Genomic DNA, 14,374 nt, shown 5'->3' on the forward strand with positions numbered 1-14,374 from the left:
GCCTATGTCACAGCCACAGTAACACAGGATCTCAGCCCTGGCTGTGACCCACACCACAGCTTATGGCAACGCCAGATCCTTAACCCACTGAGTAAGGCCAGGGATCAAACCTGAGTCCTCATGGATACTAGTCAGGTTGGTTACCACTGAGCCACAACGAGAACTCTGTATTTGGGTACGTTTGACCAAAACATTTGCTAGCATTTTCTTTTTCCAGCTGAGTGTTACAGTATGCAATGTTATGAATTTTATTTCTATTCTTAGCAACTTGTTGCTTATATGCACTTTAAATGGATGGCTTTCCTTGTCCTGTAATGCAATAAATTTGTCAGGTTGAATTTCCTTTTTGTAAATCAAAAGATGAGCCAAACACTGATAAATTTTAAATGTAAATTAAATATTCCTCACGTAATTTATGGTTTTATGTTTTTCAAAAGAATGAAATGAACTCATTAACTGGTCACTAGCTGACCCTTCCCTGATGCTTGCCTCATGTAAGTACCCATGTAGGGGAGTCAGTTATTTCTCCTCTAATGTCTGTGTTTCCTTCTTTAAGACTATAGGGAATGCCAGTCAGGTGAAGGACACTGAAACCAAAAGAGAAACAAGCGACTTTCCTTAATATTATTCTAGTCCTGTTGATTTTCACTACCAATTACTTAAATGTGCTCATACAGGCTGTCCTTGCTTTATGCAGTTCCCATATGCATGACTTTCAGAAAGACACTGTGCAAAGTCAGGACTGCTTGTGTCTATATTTGTTTTTATAAGTATGTGTATGGATATGTATGCATGTATTTATTTTTTATTTTGAATGTGCTTATTTTTCAGATATTTGAAAGTGGTAAAGATACTGGAGAGATCTCTGTTTATATCAGCAAAAAAGATCTGGGGCCAAATAACCCATCTCAAACCGGCCATATGATGGAAAGAGTGAGTTGATTGTTCATTTATGACTATGAGTGTCTTTCAAGTCACTTGTGATTAATTATATCTTTAAAGTTGTTTAGAAAAGATCAGTCATTTGCTGAGATCTATAAAAACTTATAATTTCAAGCTTGACTTCTGGATTCCTTAGGTTCTCAGCTTTAGTATGGTAATGACCCCTGCCTTCTTACTTAACCTTCATCATGCTTGTTTTTGGAAATCTGTCTACACTGGATTCTGGAATTGCTCACTTGTTTACCCATTGAATAGAAGTGATATGATATTCAGTGGAGGATGTAGTCTGGGTCAAGGGTATTTCCAAACCCTAGACCCTGAGCAACTAACACATAGCCTTGGTCTTCATCTATACTCATTGTGAGCAAGTCCAGATGGTTTATCTTAGGCATTCTTACCTTTGCCTGTTTTCCAGACAATTGGGATGTTTCTCAGGCAGAACCAACATGTTCAGGGGCTTTATCTGGGGTCTTTGTCTTGCATGAAAGAGCGCTGAATACCCTGTTGTTTACAAATTGGGGTTGTTCACCCGAGCGCACACCAGTGTTTTGGGCTCTGCTGCTTGACCTTTGTTCGGAAACTTGCTTCTTTCCCCCCCACTTCAGTTCACACCCTCAGATGTACCTCTTCTTGCTATCCATTACCTGGACTTTACAGTCAGCCACAAAAGTTGATCATCCAATCATTAGCTGAGCCCAGAAGAGATGGGAAGGGCCACCTTGACTGATTAGGGAGAGAAGGATAAAGAACTTCGCTGGTTTCTTTTTACCACCACATCCCTGACTATACGAATCACCGTGCTACAAAAGCCTTTCTAGAGGTCTCTACCTGTCACTCCTCTTTTTCACCTTAGAATATTTTCCTTTTTGGTTCATATTAAAATTGAAGATGGCATTTATGTTATCTTACACAGGAAGGTATCATTCTGTAGAAACCTTTTGTTGGCTTATGACAACTGAAATTGATCTTCGTTGTGCTTCTATATGCCAGAAAATCTGGGGGACAAACTGACTAGAGGTATTAGAAAGTGCTTTGTTTGGGAGAGCCCTTGTGACATCCAAGGATGACTATTCTTTTGGTGCGCACTTGTCTCAATCACTAGCACGAGATGTTTCACACTCTTCTCAGGTCCCTGAACAAATTCTTATCCTATAAAGATCTGGTGATGATAGCTTTAAAGATAAATGGGTAAAGATTATCACAATTTTGGTCACTATAGCCCAGCCCTCACCAGTGACCTAGAGATGAAAGGCACTGAGGCCTTACCTCCTGTAGGCTGTTGAATGCTCATCTTTGAAAACCTAAAATTCAGTCTGTCACCAAGTTGGGAAAGTAGAGATTGCAAGGCAACTCCTGTGAAAGTGAATTTGGTTAAGTGGGCAGGTGTTCACATCCCTTCTCTACCACACACACTCCTCTTCTTTGTGTACATATTTCTCTCCTGGATCACGCTTTAAATCTTTTATGGCTTTCCCCTTTACAAAAAAGGCGATGCCCATAAAGCAAAATCACTGTGATTTAAAAAATGATCAGCATAACATGTTTTTCAAAATAATAGCAAAGCCAGAAAAAATAAGCTCAAGGGCTGAGACCACACAGAAATAAATGTAGGGCTTTGTAAATACAGTCTACGGATTTGAAAATATATTTGTGGTTCCAGTACAAAAACAAAATGCAGATTTTTACTATTCTAACATCTTTGCCTATTGTACTTCTAAAAAGAATAGTAATCACTATTTTTAATTCCACAGATTTGGCTATGTTGGATAAAAAGCATAAACTTTAATGAAAAGAAAGACATGTCATCATTTTCAGCCCTTCTGATACATAAAGCTAAAAATCTGGTCCATATAGAGCTGATGAAAACAATGTTGAGCTGATGAAGTTGGAGATATGATTATTTATCCCTGATTAAGAGAAAGCCCAATCCTTTGGCTTTCTGTAGGAACAGTTGCTAGTCAAAGAAAATAATTTTACTGGGTGAAGAGTTTATAGCCAATAGGTGAGGAAACCAGAGATCTATGACAAAGTTGTAACTTTCCCTTCTTTCCTCTGGGCCTCAGCATTTAGCTTCTCAATATATCTTCAATGGGAATTAATAGAAGGAGCAAAAATGCACCCTGAAGCAGCTAAGCAAGAAAAGGCCACAACTATATCTGCATCCCTGCCGAGATTACAGAGTAACAAGAAATCGAGAGACATAAAAACTGACAAGAGAAAGAAGAAAAGGAAGCCTGTGACAGAAGGCTGGGGGGAGAACAGTGATGGATAGTGTGGGCCACAGAGCAGGAAAGAGCAGAGGCCTAAACCCTCAAATAAAGGTGACAGATAATAATGAAAAAGTCTTTTAAAATTCTATATGCAACACAGTTCAGTTAGATTTACTTTCATTTGAAATGTCTTCAGTTAGAAATATCTTGATAATTTAGAGAGCCTAAAATGTAAGATAGAAGCAAACACTGACAATACTATAATTTAAAATATTCAATGACAGCGTTTCATACCTCATACTTCAATTACATTTATTTACAACCTGAAAACATCCATGTTTAAAGCTGTTCACACGCTTCTGCAGAGCTCTTAATTAAAATATATCCAAGGAAGAGTTCTTCTAAGTGAACCAATGTGGGCTGGAGAGTCATGTTTATTTTTTGTCAATCCTGTCAGCGGCAGATTGTTCCACCTTTGGTTACCTGAGGTTAGTTGGGACAGGAGATTGCTCATTGTAAAACCTGAAGGTGCTCTGTAAGGACTCTAACAGAATGTATAGCTTAGACAAGAAAAGCATAACCCTTATCAAAGAGGACCGTTACCATGTGTAGAAGCTAAATGCTCTTTCTGTAAGGCTGTCACATCTGCTTTCAGTCCCTGTGCCATAGGGTCAGAGCTCAATCACAAGCCTGTGGCACCCCCTGCTGGTTAAAAGCCCATGCTCATTTTGTTACTTTACACTGAGCTAAACATTGCCGTCATTTCACACTTCTTTTAACATTCTATATGAATTTAATTATCATTTGTTTGGACTTCATTTGTTACAGAGTAGAGACAGTTTATTATAGGTGTTCACATTTTATGTTATTTCTTTTGCTTCTTCATTTTTCCCCCACCATCAGCTACTTCTCAAGATTCATCAAAGGCTTCAAGGTTCTTCCATCAACCCACCAAGCCTCAATTTTTCTTCAGCCCGGCTTTTTGATGAACATGGTCAAGAAATTAAGAATCCACTCTTGCTGAAGAATGAACAAAAAATTTGGGTCTCTTATGGTAAAGCATACAGGTATGAGCAAGTTGTTTATTCTCTGTCTGTTCTCAGTCTTTTGGGGGGCAAGCTAATTTAAAAGGATAGTTGAGAAGCCAAGTACCTTTATGAAAAAAAAATTACTTTGAATTCCAGTAAAATTTCGGGGACATTTTTTTGTGTGTGTGAGGCAGTATTGTTTGTGGAATATGACATCTCTCTCTCTCCCCCTCTCTCTCTCTCTGACTTTCTGTCTTAATGCCTTGTCATAGTTCTTGAAGTCTGCCTGTCAGCACAGCAAGTGGGATTTGTTCATGTCTGAGTAGTCACCTTAATGATAGCAGATGGAAACGCCACGGGGGGCCCAAGCCCATCACACTGTCATTGTCGCACACTGCCCTGACCTGCTTCCACTCCTCTATTTTTTTGTCCCTTTTTAAAGGAGAAATGGATGGTAATTGAAAAGGATCTTAAGCAAGATTTATGAAGCTGTAGACAACATGATTCCCCACTATCTCTCTATGTTTTCACAAATAAAGTCTTAACCTTTTAAGCACCAATGACAGGACAGCTAAAGATAAATTGGTAAAGCTTGTAAGCCCTATCCTATCAAAGTTATATTCCTCAAAAGCGCCTCACATTATCCCACAGTAATTACTGGTTATTACTGAGCATTGTGTAAATTTTTGTAGATTGGTAAATTCCTGCATAAAATTATCTGCATTTCTGAGAAAAGAAAAAGGCTTCAGTCTGCAGGCACTGATGAGCCAGGCTGTTGTTTGGAATATCTTGGAAATTTATGCATATTTTGACAGGACACATCCAGATGAACTCTGAAACTGCTTGTCAGGAAACTTAAACACAGTTTTCTGCCTACTTTTAATCTTTTTTTTTCCCAGCTTTTATCTGTAGGACAGAATAGGGGACAGAATAGGGGAAATAGAGGAAATAATTTTGCTTATAAAATATAACTGATCATATATTAATTATAACAAAAATAGCATAGAACTAGGAGCTGACTGGATTTACTATATATTCTAATAGTCAAAATTTCAAGGACTGAAACAAATATACTCAGAAATCCATGAAGGTTTTGGGAAAAGTTGGTAGGATTTGTTGTATGCAGCATATTAAAAGTCTAATTCTTCTGTCCCAGTAGAGTAAAATTAAAATGCTTACTAATATCTCATGTTGTGTAATTTATAAAACTCAAAATTATCGGTAAGGAATATTTCCATAGGTTTTTTTCCACAGGCAGACTTCAAAATATAATTTAATGACATCATGAGAATTGTTTTTAGGGTGATGGTGAAAAACAGAAGTAGATTTTAAAGGGGCAAGAATTCTTATAATTTTGCGAGCTCTTCCAATTGCAAGGAAAGATTTTAATAAAATGTATCTAATAACTTCTTAAATATCATTGTTAACATTAAAGCGATGACTAATTTTGATATTTTTAATGTTTGCGTTAATACAGTATTTTAATATGATCAAACGCATGTTCTTGGTTAACTGGATCACATTTGTGGAATAACTACAAAAATTCTAAGTATCTGGAATATTTTAAAATCAACTGAGGTCTGTAGCTGGAGGAATTTATAAGTGTGTGTATTTGTTTGTACATCATTGCTAATTTAAGTGGATAGTGTATTTTTTTTCTGGTTTTGAATCCAGTATAAAGCACTAGGGAACCATTATAGCATTTGCTACTATTGAAACATCTAAATTTATGTCAAAAAGTTATTTCCATCTTGTTCAAAATGTATTGAGAAAATGTGCAGTATGTAGTAAGTGAGTTATATTCATTTTCAGGGAGTAATTCTGACATGTCTAATATAAGTTGATATGAGGGGTCAGGTTACTCATTTGCAAAAGATGATTTTGCCAACATCTGCTTCTATTTTGAGTGCTTTAATTATTTTTCTTGAAATTTTTATTTTGAAAAATATCCAATCTAGAGAAAACTTGGTATAATCCTTCACCTAGATTCATCAGTATAAGGAGTTTGCCACGTTTGTTTTACCTCTCATATCTTTCTCTCTCTTTTGAACTGTTTGGAATTAATTCCAGACAATCATTTAAGTTTTACTCCTGAATTCTATTCTTCACATAACTGAAGAATAGAATGTTCTCTATCACCCATCTAATATAGTCAACAATATATCATCTAATATATAGCATATATTCAAACTACCCCAAATCTGCTTTAGAGCTTTGTGTAATTCAGTATCCAGATAAGCTTCATCTGTTGCAATTTAGTTATTTTCTTTAGTTCTCTTTAATCTAGAATGTTTCTCCATATATTGTTTTGTTTTTTTATAATATTGATTTTCTTTTTGAAGAGTTTAGGCACTTTTCTTGTAGAATGTTCCACATTCTAGATTTGTCTCAGTGTTTTCTCATGCTTAGATTCAGTTTAAATATTTTTGTCAATACTGCACAGGTGATGTGATTGAGTCCTATGATTCTAAATTTAAATAACAAGTGATGGTCACCAATTTCAGGAAAACAAAAGGCTCATAATTGACATAGTGGCTATTTGTTAAATTTAAGATGTTTTCCATTTGATTTAAATTACCAAATTATTAAATTAACCTAAAACAATGTACCTAACAGTATGTACTAGGAAAAATTAAATCAGTATAGCGTTTAGTGAACTCATGGAGAAGTAGTTGTTTGTAGCTAAATATGAGGGATTAACTTAATTATAAGCTCCAACGATTATTATGGGGGTATTACATTGTAGTTATACACAAAAAAATGAGCATTATAGGAAAGATGGTTGTTTTTCTCAACTAAATACTTTGATTTTATTATTGAAATTATTTTTAAAATTTATGTGTGTTGCAGCTATCCTTGGCATATTATAAATCAGCCAAATAAACTAAAATGTGCATGTCAGATGTCAGTATAGGATACCAACAATAGTGCTGTATAACAGGAAATTCACTTATTTCTAGATTTTATTGGACAGGTATTGTATGTGTTATTGTTTATTTGTATGTTTTACTGTTTGTATAATTTTGCAGATACATTTGATGTTTTTTTTCCATTTTTCAGATCTCCACTACACCCTGTTTTGGGTTTGACCTTTGACCGAGTGACTGCATTTGCCAGAGGTGGCATTATAGTTGCATATAAAACCTTCCTGGATCCTAATGCTGTTCTTCTACCTGGATGTGACAAGTAAATTAACACATGCTTGGTTAGAGTAATCTGAATTACCTAATTCAGTTTCCCCAGAGTGAGAGAGTTAAAAGATATTCTTCAAATCATATTAAATAAGGAATTATTTATTTTATTGACATATTCATGATATAATGAGCTGGTGCTTAAAAGACTTATCATTATCTTTCCTTGAATTTAAAAAAAAAGCAAATGAGGCAATGAGCAGACTATAGTTACTCCTTACAAAGGCAACAATTTTAATTTGAAATGTAAAAACTTTTAGCGGATGTTTCTAAATTAATAATTTTGAATGGAATCAATGAAATATTAAATAATATGTTTTCTTATATGAATGTTCTCTCATTTGATGATGATGAATTACAAACAAAAGAATTTTGCTGGAGGCTTGGTGGCATAATGAGAAAAGCAGGAATTAGAAGTTCTAGGCATCTAGACCCATATCTGCTCATGACTGTCCACGAGCAGATGGGTATCAGTTTCTTATGGGTAAATAATAAGACCCAGCAGTTACTGAGTGTTGACCATAGGCCAAGCACAGCTGTAAATGAATTGGATAAGAACCTATTTAATCCTGAAAACAATTATTTTAATCCCATCATTGCTTATTAGTTTATTATTATTCCACTTTATAGAGGTAGAACTGATGTACGAAGAGCAAAGTAATTTGCCCAGTCACACAACTTGTACATGAGAGAGCTAGGATTCTAACCCAGATTGTCTTAAGAACTGAGAGCTCACCCCCTATCCAGAACTGTCTAGTAGAACTTTCTCTGATGATGGAAGCAACCATTATGACTATTGAGCATTTGAAACATGATCAATGTGACTGAGGAACTGAATTTTTAGTTTTGTGTAAATTAAATTAACTTTAATTTAAATAGGAATATGTGGCTCATGGCTACCACATTGGACACTGCAGCATGATTCTGATACTATGTTGGACTAGGTGATGTGTCTAGCTTTAAGATTTTGTAATTTAACAAACTACAACTTTCCTTAAAACCCAGGTGAAAAGGCTGAAATAGAGGGAAGAACCAGAGAGTCAAAAGCAATCTAATGAGGTCTAGCTAATGTCAACTTTTTGCTAAATATGTCTAGAAAGACAAATTCTTTGGTCTTCTTTGGCAAGATTATAATATTTTATCTTCTCTTTCTCTTTATAGATAGAGAATAACTCAGCACTCTTTATATAAGCATTTCTGAGAAGATTTGTTTCATGTTCAATAATCTTTCTCTAAACTGCTAAATTTGTCTAGACCCTTTTCCTTCAGTCTTTATCTAGGAGTTTATTTATTTACTTTTTTGGCTATGCATGTGGCATGTGGAAGTTTCCGGGCCAGGGATCAAACCCAAGAAGTGGCAATGCTGAATCCTTAAATTCTAGACCACCAGGGAACTCCTAGGAATTTAATTTTCAATTTGTGTATTGCTTCTTAATTTTACTTCTTCAGGTTCAGGGAGTACTGTTTTAATGAATGGATTTAAATTAGATCTAAATCCCTAAGTATAACTATGGTGAAACTGCCCTTCTTGAACATAAACTAATTTGAAGATAATTTGTTTGATTTGGGGATCCCATTTGAATTTTCATTCTATACTCTAAAGTGGATCATTTGAAATCTTAGTAATCATACTCTTATTTATATTTCTCAAACTATTGAAAGAAAAATACTATCACCATTCCCAGAACTAGTTTCTACTGAATAGCATGGTATATGCTCTTATAATTTTCTTTAGCACAAGGATGGGCTCATTTTTAAAATAAGTGACTTGGCTGAATTAAGAATGAAACCAACCCCTCCAGTCTGTGGTTTGTCCATGAACCTGCTAAACTGTGCTGCCTCTTAAAAGACTCTTAAAAATAGAGTTTCCATCGTGGCTCAGTGGTTAACGAATCCAACTGGGAACCATGAGGTTTCAGGTTCGATCCCTGGCCTCGCTCAGTGGGTTAAGGACCTGCGTTGCTGTGGCTCTGGTGTAGGCCAGAGGCTACAGATCCGATTGGACCCCTAGCCTGGGAACCTCCATATGCCGCAGGTGTGGCCCTAGAAAAGACAAAAAAGAAAAAAAAAAAAAAGACTCAAATATACCAAACTCACGTTCTTAACACAACAATTAGAAATATAAACACATCATTTATTATTTGTAGACCAGTATATTTAGATTATAAAGTTAACAGTAAATATGGTCTCTACTACGAGTGATTCTATAAGATTAAAAATTATTTTTTGTTTCCTTGTTCTATTAATGCATTTTTGTCTTTTTAGGGCCGCACCCGCAGCATATGGAGGTTCCCAGACTAGGGGTCAAATTGAATGCTGGCCTGCACCACAGCCACAGCAATGCCAGATCTGAGCCAAGTCTGCCACCTACATCACAGCTCACTGCAATTCCGGATCCTTAACCCACTGAGCAAGGCCAGGGATCGAACATGTGTCCTCATGGATCCTAGTCAGATTTGTTTCCACTTAACCATAATGGGAACTCCTATTAATGATTAATTAGGCGTGGAATCCCCCAATATCGTAAATAATTGCATGGAAGAAATTTAAAGCCTTCCCTTTCTCAGTTACAGATACCAAGGTACCTTACAAATTCCTGTTTAAAAAGATTGTGGGTTATACATTGGTTTTTCTGTCTAGAAGAGTATAAGATGCATAAATTATTATAGTAATAGACTAAAGAGTACTGTAACTAAACTCATTTTAATATTTTATTCTAACAAGAATAAAATTATTTTACTTTTCTTAGTTGGGAAATTTGTGAAGGATTTCCAATTAATCTCGTTGGCACCAGTCAACAGATGCCTGATCAATTTGAAACGGTGAACTCAGAGAACCATTTCCTACAGAACAAGGTCAGAATTACTTATTGTTCTACGTAAGGGTATTTTATGTATTGGACACTCAGTAAATACATGGTGACTGAATAGCTATTTATGAAATTTTTTGAAAACTATAAATTATTTTATGAATATTGGGGCAAGTTTATATTTTATTTCCTATTAATTAATTAAGCACTTTAAAACAGCACCAATGTATAGCATTTCTTCTTGAAAACATTCTATCTGAATTATGTCAATTAAGTACAACTTTTTAGCATATTTTCTTCATACCAACTATATCAAGAAGTTGTATTTGTTTAAAAATTCTTTAAGATGGCTGTTATCTCTCTGTTTTTGGATTTGATCTATTTGCTCTATAGGTCAATGTCTCTAAGTAACATGAGTTCTTCAGAAAACCCAACTCATAACAACCTAATCCAGAAAGTCTATTTATTAATTTACATTTAGAAATGTATCCTGCCAGGATAGAATTTTCTTCTTCCACTGAGCTATGAAAGGTATTTTAAACCTGTCTCCAAAGAAGGAAAACTCTTTTGTTTTTCTCAGCTGGGAAGTTATGTAGGGTTGTTCATTTCAGGTACATAAGCTTTAGTTTTTGAATTCATCAAATTAAAACCAGAAGGCAGCCTCAGAGCTAGAGATGCCCAAAAGCAACGCTTCCTGTTATCTAGTCTGGGCCCTTTCTTTGCAAGACACAATACAGAAGACACATTGTTCCAACCTGCTCTGTTTTAATTTCTCCATGCTGCCCCCATTCAGTCTTTTATGTCAAAATTTATACTGAAAATATTAGTTTTTTTCCAGGTACATATGAATCTAAATAGTATAATTATATAAATAGAATATAATAATTATTTTTAATCCTGGCTGTGTTTGAGCAATTTCAGAAAATAAGTACAAGTTGAATGGTACACTAAAAAATTAATGCCTTTTATATTTTATATTCATCATTAAGATTTATTTGCCGTAGTTTTGATCCTGTTGGCATTCGTTTTTGGCCTTTTGTTGTAACATTATTTTCTTGCTCAGAAAAGCTTGTATGCCTGGCTGTTGTCTATTGAAATTCCCTATCTTCATCTGATACTTAATGATCTCCATGATTGTTCTTCAACCTTCCTCCACTCTCAATTGCCTTTCTAATCCTCTTGTGATCTTTGTACCCTACACTACAGTCAGAGCTAATAAATTGGGTCCTGTACATGCTTTACACTTTGGTTTACTTGTGCAATGGCATGTGTTGTTCTTTGCCTAGGCTATAACCCCCACTGTTACCATTCCTTGCTTTTCAGTGCTTTCTTCAACTTCTTCTTCCATAAAGCCTTCTCAGATCCTCCAGAGAGATTTAACTTCAAATTATTTTGTGTTGTTAGACTTCCTTTTCTTCCTTGGAAAACCGTTCTTAGAATTTGTGTTACGGTATAGGCATTTTGCTTTTGTGTCTTTCTCCTCCTGAATTGATAATTCTTTGGACACAGATTTTATGTTTTGCTCATCTGTGTATTCCTGAGTACTGGAACAAAGTCTCGAATATAGAGCAAGTGCCCAATACATTTTGATGAATGACTTTTTAAATTCAACTATAGACGTTCCCGTCATGGCCCAGCAGAAACAAATCCGACTAGGAACCATGAGGTTGCAGGTTCGATCCCTGGCCTTGCTCAGTGGGTTAAGGATCTGGTGTTGCCGAGAGCTGTGGTGTAGGTCGCAGACACAGCTCGGATCCCGTGTTGCTGTGACTGTGGCATAGGCCAGCAGCTACAGCTCCAATTGGACCCCTAGCCTGGGAACCTCCACATGCCGCGTGTGCAGCCCTGAAAAGACAAAAAAAGCCAAAAAAATAAAATAAAATAAAATTTAACTATAGCCTATTTTTCAATGCTTACTATTCTCTAAATATGTTCTTTGTGTGTTAACCAAATTAGATAGTTCATTTGTTGTTTTCTGAGCACTCTGTGATTTCTGTTATTCTACCCATGTGCATCCCTCTGCCGGAAATTCAACCTCTTTTTCTTTGTTAGCATCCCCTACCTTTCTGTCACCGTTGTGCCACATTCTAGCTTGGTGTCTGGCATATAGTTGTCTTTCAATAAATGCTTATTGAAATTCTGCCCATCATATTGGCCTTATCTGATTTGTGCCTGCTTCATGTAATCTTTCTTTACTCCAACTCTACCCCTAAACCAGGTATGATGTTTCTGGCCTTGATATCCCCATTACATCCATTCTGTATTGTTTATAATGACATTGAACTTGGTACTGTTCCTCTTGCAACATTTTCTGCATGATTTGAAGTCAATCAGTGCTCTAAGTTTGGGCATATTAGAGTAGAAAGGGGAGAATGGTAGATTCCACTGAGAATGAAGAGATTGCATCGTAAAGAGTCTTAATTCAATGTTATGGATTGCAGATATTGTTCTATAGAAAACTAGGAGCCACTGGAAATATTTAAGCAGAGGCATGATTGGATTTGATTTTGTGTTAGGAAGATCTCTCAAGAGGTCCTATCTTACCTCTTCCTTGCCCCCCAGATCAGAAATTCCTAGAGGAAAGGACATTCTGATCATTCTTGTCTCTCTTGCAGTATCTAGATATTCAAAGTTGGCTGAATAAAATTTCATTCACTAATTAATTAACTCATTCAACAGAAACCGAGTCAAACTGGTGGTGGCGCAGGTGGGATGGGAACGGGGGATGGATAATGAAGAGTTATCAGAGGAAAAGAATGAGAAAAAGGCTTCTTTCTTTAGTTAAAGCCAAAGTAGAACTTTAAAAGAAAGCTATACTTTCTAATGTTGAAAAACGAGAAAATAAACAATCCACAGTTATTTTATCACGTTAATTCATTCTAATGATTGTGAAGTGAGAAAACACTTCATCTTAAAAGTTTGTACACTATTGTAATTTCAGAAGAAGAAATTGGTTTTGAATTAAATTTCATTTCAGTCAAAATAGTGGTAAAATGAAGCAAAGATTTGATGAACTGAATAGTAAAGAGACGCTTTCAAAGAAAAAAAAAAAGGCACTCTCTTAGCTATGAAACCTTTGAAATACTTTCAGAAAAATGTCTCAGATTATATACAGGGAGGCGATCACTGCATTGGAAAAATAGCACTTTAATAACCTGAAAAGGAGCACTTCTAAAGAGAGATTCAGGGAGAGGTGATGGAGATCTATAGGACATTTTATTGTGGAATCTTGATGCTCATTGCAGTAAAGAAGGCACTAAGAGGATTACAACAGGGATAGAGAGGAGGGAGGCAAAAGCCGATATTCTTGATGCATACGTTTTAAAATTGGCTTGAGATAGAGATGTCAGTGCCCAACCCCTGACTGTTCTTTTAAATCTCTTATTGACAAGTAAAACCTTTCCTACAGAGAAAAATTTGGAACATATAATCCCTGTTAGTAATGTGGAAGACAGATATAACCCTGACAATTACAACCTGTTGCTCTTTTATCCATTTCAAAAAAAGGATTTGAACTCTACTACAAATGGACAATTTGGCAGATATATCTTTCAACAGTTCTATTTTTACTTAAATTTGCAACATTTTTAGATTATCCTAGTTTAAGGGCAATAAAATGATATGTTCCCATGAAATAGGTGAGATACAAGCTTCATGATAGTTAATATAAAAGAAAAAATTATGAGAATAGCTAGCAGAAAGCCTAGTTATGGGAAAATAAAGCAGAACAATATACCCCAGTCTTTGGCAGGTCATATATTCTGTCAAAATGAAAGGAAACTGATTTTTTGATCCTAGCTTTTTGGTCTGATCAGACATCAGCAGGACATGAGTGACAGCTTGTAGTATGGAAACGTTGAGGAACTTCAAGTTATGATTTTAGAATTAGGATATTTTTGTTATAAGTTAAGTTGTAAATACGGGAGTCATGGATGCTAGCAGAATATATTATTCTGTATGTCACAAGGGAGGTTGGGGAAAGGCAAAAAATTCTTTACTGTCCTATTTCTTTGGAGAGCAAATCATCAAGAAGTAATATTTTATAATTTATACAGGAGAACAGCACAAATTTTAATTTAAGTTTTGAACTAATCGCCATTAGATTAGGACACAGAACTTTAAATAAAATTCCAAGTCCCTTCTTTATTCTTAGACCAATAGTTGGAATCTATTTGAGGACTGCATACCAGATCC

The 14,374-nt window shown here is 35.5% G+C and overlaps 1 protein-coding gene across 15 annotated transcripts in view; it reads left to right on the forward strand.

Annotated features, from left to right (window-relative positions):
• DCDC1 (doublecortin domain containing 1) overlaps positions 1-14,374 on the forward strand; it is a 489,423-nt gene that overhangs the window by 212,275 nt on the left and 262,774 nt on the right. For all 15 annotated transcript variants that reach the window (XR_014837084.1, XM_021085287.2, XM_021085290.2 and 12 more), the window contains 4 exons: positions 832-933; positions 4,056-4,219; positions 7,241-7,366; positions 10,121-10,226. Coding sequence is in view for 14 of the 15 variants with exons in the window: in XM_021085287.2 (XP_020940946.2) it covers positions 832-933; positions 4,056-4,219; positions 7,241-7,366; positions 10,121-10,226 (498 nt within the window). In the remaining variant the exon portion in view is untranslated. The remainder of the gene's footprint in view (positions 1-831; positions 934-4,055; positions 4,220-7,240; positions 7,367-10,120; positions 10,227-14,374) is intronic.

This window comes from Sus scrofa, chromosome 2, assembly GCF_054392235.1.
Source record: "Sus scrofa isolate SSC_HxYL_T2T_F1_AM1 chromosome 2, Sscrofa_HxYL_maternal_Yorkshire_Landrace_v2.0, whole genome shotgun sequence".
NCBI lineage: Eukaryota > Metazoa > Chordata > Mammalia > Artiodactyla > Suidae > Sus > Sus scrofa.